At 41.4% G+C, this 10,439-nt stretch overlaps 1 protein-coding gene across 1 annotated transcript in view; it reads right to left on the reverse strand.

Moving 5' to 3' along the window:
- The window catches only part of TMEM168 (transmembrane protein 168), a 51,143-nt gene extending 41,368 nt beyond the window's left edge, over positions 1-9,775 (reverse strand). Inside the window, exons 1-2 of the mRNA XM_081244133.1 lie at positions 9,544-9,775; positions 3,629-4,882 (exon numbers count right to left, since the gene is read on the reverse strand). Of these exons, the coding sequence (XP_081100259.1) occupies positions 3,629-4,756 (1,128 nt within the window). The 5' untranslated portion in view covers positions 4,757-4,882; positions 9,544-9,775. The remainder of the gene's footprint in view (positions 1-3,628; positions 4,883-9,543) is intronic.
- Between the last annotated feature and the right edge of the window lie 664 nt (positions 9,776-10,439).

The following is a 10,439-nucleotide window of genomic DNA, read 5'->3' on the forward strand; positions in this document are numbered from 1 at the left end:
ACTCTGTGACATCAATCACAGCAAGATCCTTTTTGACCCACCTCCTAGAGAAATGGAAATAAAAATAAAAACAAATGGGATCTAATGAAACTTAAAAGCTTTTGCACAGCAAAGTAAAACATAAACAAGATGCAAAGACAACCCTCAGAATGGGAGAAAATATTTGCAAACAAAGCAACTGACAAAGGATTAACCTCCAAAATATACAAGCAGCTCATGCAGCTCAATATCAAAAAAACAGACAACCCAATCCAAAAATGGGCAGAAGACCTAAGTAGACATTCTTTAAAGAAGATGTACAGATTGCCAACAAACACATGAAAAGATGCTCAACATCACTAATCATTAGAGAAATGCAAATCAAAACTACAATGAGGTATCACCTCACACCAGTCAGAATGGCCATCATCAAAAAAATCTAGAAACAATAAATGCTGGAGAGGGTGTGGAAAAAAGGGAACCCTCTTGCACTGCTGGTGGGAATATAAATTGGTACAGCCGCTATGGAGAATGGTATGGAGGTTCCTTAAAAAACTACAAATAGAACTACCATATGACCCAGCAATCCCACTACTGGGCATATACCCTGAGAAAACCATAATTCAAAAAGAGACATGTACCAACATGTTCATAGCAGCCCTATTTACAATAGCCCGGAGATGGAAACAACCTAAGTGTCCATCATCGGATGAATGGATAAAGAAGATGTGGCACATATATACAATGGAATATTACTCAGCCATAAAAAGAAATGAAATTGAGCTATTTGTAATGAGGTGGATAGACCTAGAGTCTGTCATACAGAGTGAAGTAAGTCAGAAAGAGAAAGACAAATACTGTATGCTAACACATATATATGGAATTGAAGAAAAAAAAATGTCATGAAGAACATAGGGGTAAGACAGGAATAAAGACACAGACCTACTAGAGAATGGACTTGAGGATATGGGGAGGGGGAAGGGTAAGCTGTGACAAAGTGAAAGAGCGGCATGGACATATATACACTACCAAACGTAAGGTAGATAGCTAGTGGGAAGCAGCCGCATAGCACAGGGAGATCAGCTCGGTGCTTTGTGACCGCCTGGAGGGGTGGGATAGGGAGGGTGGGAGGGAGACGCAAAAGGGAGGGGATATGGAAACATATGTATATGTATAACTGATTAAATTTGTTATAAAGCAAAAAATTAAAAAAAAAATCTACAAACAACAAATGCTGGAGAGGATGTGGAGAAAAGGGAACCCTCTTGCACTGTTGGTGGGAATGTAAATTGATACAGCCAGTACGGAGAACAGTATTGAGGTTCCTTAAAAAACTAAAAATAGGACTACCATATGACCCAGCAATCCCACTACTGGGCATATACCCTGAGAAAAACCATAATTTAGAAAGAGTCATGTACCACAATGTTCACTGCAACTGTATTTACAATAGTCAGCATGTGGAAGCAACCTAAGGGTCCATCGACAGATGAATGGATAAAGATGTGGCACATAAATACAATGGAATATTACTCAGCCATAAAAAGAAATGAAATTGAGTTGTTTGTAGTGAGGTGGATGGACCTAGAGTCTGTCACAGAGAGTGAAGTCAGAAAGCGAAAAGCAAATACTGTATGTTAACACATATATATGGAATCTAAAAAAAAAAAAAAAAAAAGGTTCTGATGAACGTAGGGACGGGACAGGAATAAAGACACAGACGTAGAGAATGGACTTGAGGACACAGGGAGGGGGAAGAGTAAGCTGAGACGAAGTGAGAGAGTAGCACTGATATATATAAACTACCAAATGTAAAATAGATAGTGGGAAGCAGCTGCATTGCACGGGGAGATCAGCTGGGTGCTTTGTGACCACCTAGAGGGGTGGGATAGGGAGGGTGGGAGGGAGGGAGACACAAGAGGGAGGAGATATGGGGATATATGTATATGTATAGCTGATTCACTTTGTTATACAGCAGAAACTAAGACACCATTGTAAAGCAATTATACTCCAATAAAGATGTTAAAAAAAATTCAATCACAAAAAGACAACCCAATTTAGATCAAAAAAAGATTTGAAGAGATACTTCAGCAAAGGTAAGTGAATGACTAATACACACATTAAAAGATGCTCAACATCATTAGTCATTAGAGACACGCAAATTAAAATCACAATAAGGTATCACTCCACACCTATGTCAAGTAGATAAACTTTAAGAAACAGTTGACTGGAAGGTGAGAACCTGGAAACTGTCTTAAAATTATCTTTGCTGACAGACTCATTGGAAAGCTTCTGTGTATCTCCAGTAGTACACACACCATGTTTAAGACCACTTGTATGAGAAAACAAGAATTTGGTGACTTACAAAATATTTGGTTTCAGGATTTGATGATTAGAAAGGTGTCAAGCATGAATAAGGCTGATTTGGAAATGAAAAAAAGTTGGGCTGGGAAAGGAGCTAACAGGAAGGAGAGAAGAGAGGAAGAGCAAGGAGAACTCTTGGTACAGTTCTCATCCATCATCATCATTCTGATAGTCCCTAGCACTGGCAAATAGAGTAAGATATCCTCAGGCAACACCCATGATTTTTTTTTTTTAATCATCTGGTTGACTCCCACACAGACTCCATGCCCTAGCCCACAATGACTAAAATGTACCATTCCCAGGCAAGTCTCCACATCTCCTCTTCAGACACTCACATCAACAAATCACTCTGCTGCAACTGGTGCAAAGCAGAGAACTGCACCAAGCAAAATTCACCTTCATTTTTGCCCTACATCACAACCTGATGTACCCAAATTATAGTATTTGTGACACTGTAATAATAATTATTGGTTTACGTGCCTTGCCTCTTCCGCCTCCCATTAGAGATTGTGCCTTCTTTAATGACGGAGACATTTTTTACTCATCTCAAGATCTTCAGCACCAGTACAGTACCTGATATACAGTACAGTCAATAAATGTTCAGAGAATGGAAGACTGATATAAACTACAGATATAAACTCTAGCCATATACTTTGAATGTCTTTGTCTACAAAAGACCTTTTTATAAAAAAAAACCATATTGTGGGCAGCAAATGTATTGTAAAACTAGTTTTTTCTTTCTTAGGAGAGGCTCTAATCTGTAATTAAGAATCTGATATGTTATTATATAACTAATCACCTTTTACATAAAATCTTAGGAAAATGACTATATAAAAGAAATGGAATGAGGAGACCAATGGACTAGACAGAAGCTAGGTAACCTAGTTCTGGCTAGTACCAGTGATTCTGGATATGTTTTCTGGCTTTCAGTTTCCTCATGTGTAAAGTGAAAAAATTAAAGAACAATCTCTAAGCACCCTTCAAATGTTAATATTCTAAGGATCTTTAATCCATGAGTGTTTCATTAATGAACAATCAGAAGGTAGGAGGCATGTCACATGCTGAGTATTCCTAATATTCTGGTTCCTCTTGCTAGAAAGCAAATGAAATTATCCTGTCAATATTCATTCAGTACTTCAATTCCAGGAACAAAATTAAGTACGTGCCCCGCCATCTACTACTGAAATCAGGAACTTGACCTTTCAATTCTAATACTTCAACTCTTGACGCAAGCATTTAATCACATATCATAGGCACTGACATAATAAACAAACTGTAAGCTTACCTGCCAGGAAACTGCTCCCAAAATTGCTGTTGCAAGAAGACTAAAAAAAACTAACTGCTCTGAAATTAAGCAAAAATGGCGCATCCCTTTGGATGCCATGATTCTATCTAGGTTATTGTTATCTACCCTGTGAGTAAAATATACTTTATGGCAGTCATTTAATTTGGAATGGAATCCCCAAAGAGTTAAAAGAAAAATAATATGGCAAATCATCCAGAATATTCCAAAAATGGAAAAGCCTGGTATTACAAAATACCAGAGGTGAGTGTCTCTAAGTTTAAATGCTGAAAGAATGAAAAATGTAAGCTCAATCATCCCAGTGAAAACAACAGAAAGTCTTCTGCAAATTCTTCCACGGTACAAATAGGGTTTCCACCTTTCAGTCACTGAAAGTCCACTAAAATAAATGTCAAGGAAAGGATCAGTTATCAGGCAAATAAAAAAACATGCAAAAGCAACTGGATTTTGGGGAGTTTCCAATGCGGAGAAAAACAGCAAGACTGCAAAAATAACTAAGTTTGGAATAGCTAGAAAAGACTTCATTCTCAGGTCAATAATCAGCATGGCCAAAGCTACAACAAGTAAAATGACACTCAGAGACTTTTCCACCAACATAGTTGTGCTGGCAATGGCAAATCCAACAAGTTCCAGAAATTCAACTGTGGTTAGTAAGGTGGGTCGATGACGGACATAACCAGAAATTCTCTCCACCAAAGAGCATAGTATCCTTAATACTATGGAAGTTAGAAGCAAATATTTGGTTGATTCTTCTTTCACATCATTTTTAAAGGATGAATTATCAAGAAAACACAGGAGGCCAAGCAAGAATCCAAACCAAAGGTTGGATAGACTTAAACTTGCTGCTTCCATTGAAAAATAATAATAGAGTATGCTGGCAATTCCAAGAACAAAAAGACCAAGAATAAAAATTACCAAAATTAAGGAATTTGCTGTTTTTTCCCATCTTACGTAAAGACCTAAGCATATAGCAACCAGTAGATTAATTCTGGCTAAATAGCCAAGATAACGCACTGAAGAATGCATGTTCACTTCTCTGTTTACTTCTTCCAGTCTTGTCATTGCTAAATAGAGACAATGACTAAAGCAATAACGCAGTGATTTACACATTAATCTGTCAATCTGGGCTTTCTCCCCACGTTACAAAAATTAACTGCTTGTATTTCATCCAGCAAATCCAATGTTTCTGTAACTCCTACTTCAGCATTTTCTCTGGTGGAATTTGTTTGTAGTGATCTAAAAAGAAGAAAAAATATTTCGTTGTTAATTTTATGTAATTTGCCTTTCACATGTATCTTCCTTATACAAAATAACGAATAAGTGAGAAATAAAGTTTGTTCTGAAACCCAGCTTAAAATGTGACTTGTGTGTATCTTAATGGTAATTGTCTCTGGCTTAAAAACTCTGCAGTTTATCCAAACAAAAATGGAGATTTTTTCTACTCATCCTATGCTAGGATTGTATGACTAAGTCACCATCAATGAAACTGTTTTTCCAGAGATGGTGAGGAATTCACCTAATTCATTTTTACTCTGATATCTGGTTTTCCAACAACATGCAAAGATGAGATATTCAACTTAGCTTAGATGTAGCAGATGCGTCTGGCACAATGGAAAGCTACTCAACTCTTAAATGAAACAAGGGACCTCATCATTACCTCTAATTTGAAAAGTATCAGTATCCAATAATAGCAACCATTACTACCTGCCTAAAATCATCTACACCTTTTTACCAGTCACCTCTAAAATGCGATGAAATCTTAGTCTAACAATGTTTAACTAATAAACTTATTAGAAGTTTAACTGTATTAAAGTTACTCAGTCACTAAAGTTGATCCATAATTCTCCCTGTACTTTTTCCTCTACTAAATTACTTTGATTATCAAACCTACAATCTTTGTAGCAAACCAATTCTGGACCTTTCTAGTCAAAACTGTAAAGTTGGAATGCTGACCAATATTTATTGTAAGGTAAATTTTTAAAACTATAATTTTACTTTTAAAAAGTTACCACAACAATTATTTGTTAAAGGACCCAGATAATTATTTCAATCTTAAGTGCCCCTTCAAGTTGCACTTCAAACATGATGTAGTCAAAAAATGATTTAACTATCTACTACATAATTCTTCAAATTTTCTAGTATGCTATTTCAGAAGAAATGATCCATGCAATGGCTCATGGTCACACTGAATATCCATAGAGAACTCAATCAATAAAAACTCAAAAAGTAACTAGTTTGTGATCAGCTTATTTATACTTTCTAATAGCAGGACACTAAAAGAAAGACCAAAGAGAAATATGAGATAACTTGGAATTAACTCTTAATTACCCATTTGGCTGGAAAAGAATGTCACCGGGTGACAGCTTTAGGGTCTCTGGGAGGTTCCAAGTATTATTACTAATTTACATGTTCAACATGTATATTTTTTACAGCTAAGTTTATTTAATTAAATAAGAATGCTAATTTTTCCTCAATTACATTTTCTTTTTTTTTTTTTTTTTTTTTTGCGGTACGCGGGCCTCTCACTGCTGTGGCCTCTCCCTTTGCAGAGCACAGGCTCCGGACGCACAGGCCCAGCGGCCATGGCCCACGGGCCTAGCCGCTCCGCGGCATGTGGGATCCTCCCAGACCGGGGCATGAACCCGCGTCCCCCGCATCGGCAGGCGGACTCCCAACCACTGCGCCACCAGGGAAGCCCCTCAATTACATTTTCATTCAATCATTTCTTAAGAAACCACACACCACTAAAGAAAATATCTTCCTTGGTATATTTAGGTTTTATCTTTTTACTTAAGAAACTGATAGTATCTAGAGTGCATTGCATTTTTTAAAATATTACTTCTATGTGTTATATAATCATTCAACAAATATGTTGGAATATATGTCCTCAAAAGGTCGATGGTACAGTCTGGGCTCAGATGACTGAACACTGTTGGAGAAAAAAAATCACACACCAGACTAAATGGTTGCCACTCAACACATGAGACACAGTTCTGTGTTTCTCTGGTCAACACACTCTCGTTCTCTGTGATTATGCAAACCTCTTTTCCCTATCCTCAAATCTCTGACATCCACTTCCCGCCAAATTCTCACCAGATGACTTTGCCTCCAATGATGTCATCAGAAGGGAGCTTACCTGAATTTCCAACACCACAAACTCACCTCTATCTACATTTCCTGATTCAAGAAAAGAAGGCTGTCCCTTCCCTATCCAAGGCTACATCTTTTAGCCACACACGTATCTCTTCCCCTCTGCCTCTTCCAGAACTTCACACTCTCTCCTCTCTCTTTAAACTCCAACTGTTTTCTTATCCATTGACACTTAACCATTTATTTGCAAAGCTCTTTTTAAAAAATGATACCCCCCCCAAAAAAAATACAGAAACAGAAACAACAAACAAAACTAAAACAATCCTCACTAATCCTCATCTCCTCTTCCAAATTCAATCTTCGGTCCTCTTGACAGCCAATATTTGACTGCTTTACTTCTCATACCAACTAAACCATGGTTTCCACCACACAACAACAAACTGCTCTGCCAAGTTCTAAAATAACCTGCAAATTCCTAAATCCCATGGGTACTTTTCACTCATTATCTTGCACATTCTTCAAACAACCTTTGACGTTTTTGACTCCTTTCACCTTCTGAAACCTGCCCTTCCTTTAACTTCCAAAGACCAGACTCCAGATTCTCTTCCTAACTCATTGATCTCTCCTCTCTGTCTCCGTGCAGGGTCTTCATTCTGAATCTATCCTTTGGATCTTCAATCCCAAGCCTAGGCTCTTCTCTCACTATACAGTTAAACACATATATATATTAACCTACCTGACAGAAATAAAAGCACTAGCTCGGTTCTGCACTGAGGTAAAAGCTTAGAAAAAGGTAAAGGAAAACACGTAAACAATAAAGTACAGCACATTCAGAGCATGGAATATATGCAGCCACCCTGTTATAGGCCAAAACCAACATGACAGAATATTATTTTTAAATAGCTAATTTACAAAAGTCTTTTCCCATTCTGACCTTCTTCAAAAGACAAACAGCCTGAATCAGAGTAAAACAACAAAGCACTGCAAACCTTTTCAGTGGGTCTGCCATCACTAATGATTCAGTGGGAAATTACTTGAGAGGCAGATAAAAAAGGAGCACAGAAGAGTCAATCTGAATACAAGAAAAGTTAACTAACAACTGCCAGAGTCTGTTTTATAAAATCCTATGTACTACTCTAAACCCTCTTCTCCTTCACCACCTGTATGTAATCGTCACCCAAGTCTTGTCCACTCTTTTTCCTGCACACCTCTTAAATGTTTCTACTTCTTTTCATTCTCAAGGTCACAATCCCAGTTCTGGCCACCATCATCTCATGGTTGAACGTCTCTTTGCATCCACTCTTGCCCTTCTCCAAGAAGTATCTTTTTTTTTTTTTTTGCACTACGCGGGCCTCTCACTATTGTGGCCTCTCCCATTGCGGAGCACAGGCTCCGGACGCGCAGGCTCAGCGGCCATGGCTCACGGACCCAGCCGCTCCGCGGCATGTGGGATCTTCCCGGACCGGGGCACGAACCCGTTGTCCCCTGCATCGGCAGGCGGACTCTCAACCACTGCGCCACCAGGGAAGCCCCAAGAAGTACCTTTTTTAAAGCCAAAATTTGTCACATCACTCTGTTACGTAAAAGCCCCCAGCGGCTTCCCATCACTCTAAGCAACAAAGTCTAAACTCCTTAAAATGCCTTATAACACTCTCCTCATTGGATATGCATAACTCTCCGGCCTCATCTCTTACCATTCTTCCTCTTGAACTTGTATTCGAGCCATACGGACCTTTCAATTCTGAACCGTACTAATGCTATTCCCTCTCCAGGTGCACTCGTTTCCCTCCTCTTGGCCCCATCCCAGTCCTCACACCTGGCTCACTCCTATTCTTTACTCTTTACGCCTCAGCTTAAATGATTTTCTTAGGGCAATCACCTTGACTCATTTATATGATCCATGGACTTCCTCTGTAACAGCAAAATATTGACCATCAACTGTTTAAAAACTGCATTCCCCATTAGATCACAAGGTCTCTGGAAGTTTGTCTTCAATACTGTACACCAGTATTGAAGACAATACTGTTTAGCAGAAAGTACTTTCTGTTTAGCAGAAAGGTCGGCACCAAGTAGGTATTGAACACGTACCTGTCGAAGAAATAAAGACTGATGCAGAAACAACTATATTTAACAACAATGCCACTCAGTTATAGGACACGTATTAATATACAAAGAGTAAACAAGTTGTCTAATTGGTTTGCTTCTCTCTCGGCCTTATGCCAGCCTTCACTTAATTCATCCAAATTCCTCCAAACCAACAAGTTCTCTTTCATGTCCTACTTCTAGGGAATCCAAGACACACTATATCACGTGCAACGTCTTTAGACTCAGAAACTATTCCCGTCCCATCTAGGGGCAGTGTCAAAAGCTGAAAGAACATACTGAGCACCCAGGGTCGGGGAATTCCAGTGCTTTGGTTCTATGAATTCATGATAATATAACTCTTTGGACCCATCTCACACAAGGAGAATGGCACCTCGAATACTAAATCCCTCAGCAGTAGGGCAGCAATAACAACTCTTCTTCCATTCTGCCTCCTCCTAGCAAGATGTGGGAGGCCCAAGAAGCCTCGCTGTTGTCGACCATAACCGGGCACCCAGCTGAGTGGGGAACTGCTGAGGGATACGAGAGGCGCCCCGCCTTCCATCCTCCACCCCACACCATCAACTTCTCTCCGGGCAGGTATCCCTACCTCCGCCCAGGGAGGCCGGCTGGGCGGAGCTTGGGGCCCGCACCACTCTGAGCCCTGGGCGGTGACTGTGCCCAGGTCTCACCGCCTCGCCAGTGAACCCCCCTCGCCCACCTACCTGACGCGGCCGCTGCCACCAACGCTTTCTCAACCCTCGGAGTCGGCGCTGGGGCCAGCACGGTAAAGGGAGGCCCCTTGCGGCTGAGCCTGCGACTCGGAGCGGGGAGGCGGGACGCCAGGGGAGTCGAGGGCCAGAGGCCGCACGCTCTAGCACAGTCCAGTCTCGTCGGAAACTTTCTCCGTTACTGGCCCGGCCACGGCCGCCATATTCCCGCCGCCGGATCCGCGACGGTACGGAACGCCGCCGGGGTCAAGCCGCACGACGCGCTTCCTCCCTAAGAGCCGGCCCAGGCCCTGCCCCTCTCCCCGCCCAAACCCTCCGAACCGCCGCGGACCCAGGTGCGTTCGGCGCTGCGCGAGCGCAAACGGCCCCACCTGGGGTACAAGCTGTCGCCTTCCTGGACCTGGAATGGGCGGCGAACAGGGAGCTGGAAGACCACGAAGGATCAGGCCGACCGTGTCCATCAAGCCTCTAGGCCGCCACCTCGGGCTTGACCGAGACTGGGGCAAAGCGGCCGGGCCGGCCGGCCGGCCACACAAGAACAGTAAATACTGCAGGAGGCGTTGCTGCTCTTTAATACCTATCGCATAATATATGGCTTTGTGTCCACTGACCAGCTGAAAGCTCAAGCTCCTTAGGCTCGCCTTCAAAGCCCTTCTCGCCTCCTTTTCTAATTAAGACTCCCTTTCATAAACCGCCTGGGTCTTTACTTCGCCGACAACGCTAAGCTCCCCCAGTCCTGACCCATTCCATTACCCCTCTCCCCCACCACCCCCGTCCCTTACACGTTCACCGGCCCTGCATCCTGAGGGTCCTTCACATTACAGGGCTAGTTCTTCTTTGTATCTGAACGCACTGAATAAACATAAGGGGATATTACTCGGCAGCGTTTC

This window comes from Mesoplodon bidens (assembly GCF_964165515.1).
Source record: "Mesoplodon bidens genome assembly, chromosome: 9".
Classification (NCBI taxonomy): Eukaryota; Metazoa; Chordata; class Mammalia; order Artiodactyla; family Ziphiidae; genus Mesoplodon; species Mesoplodon bidens.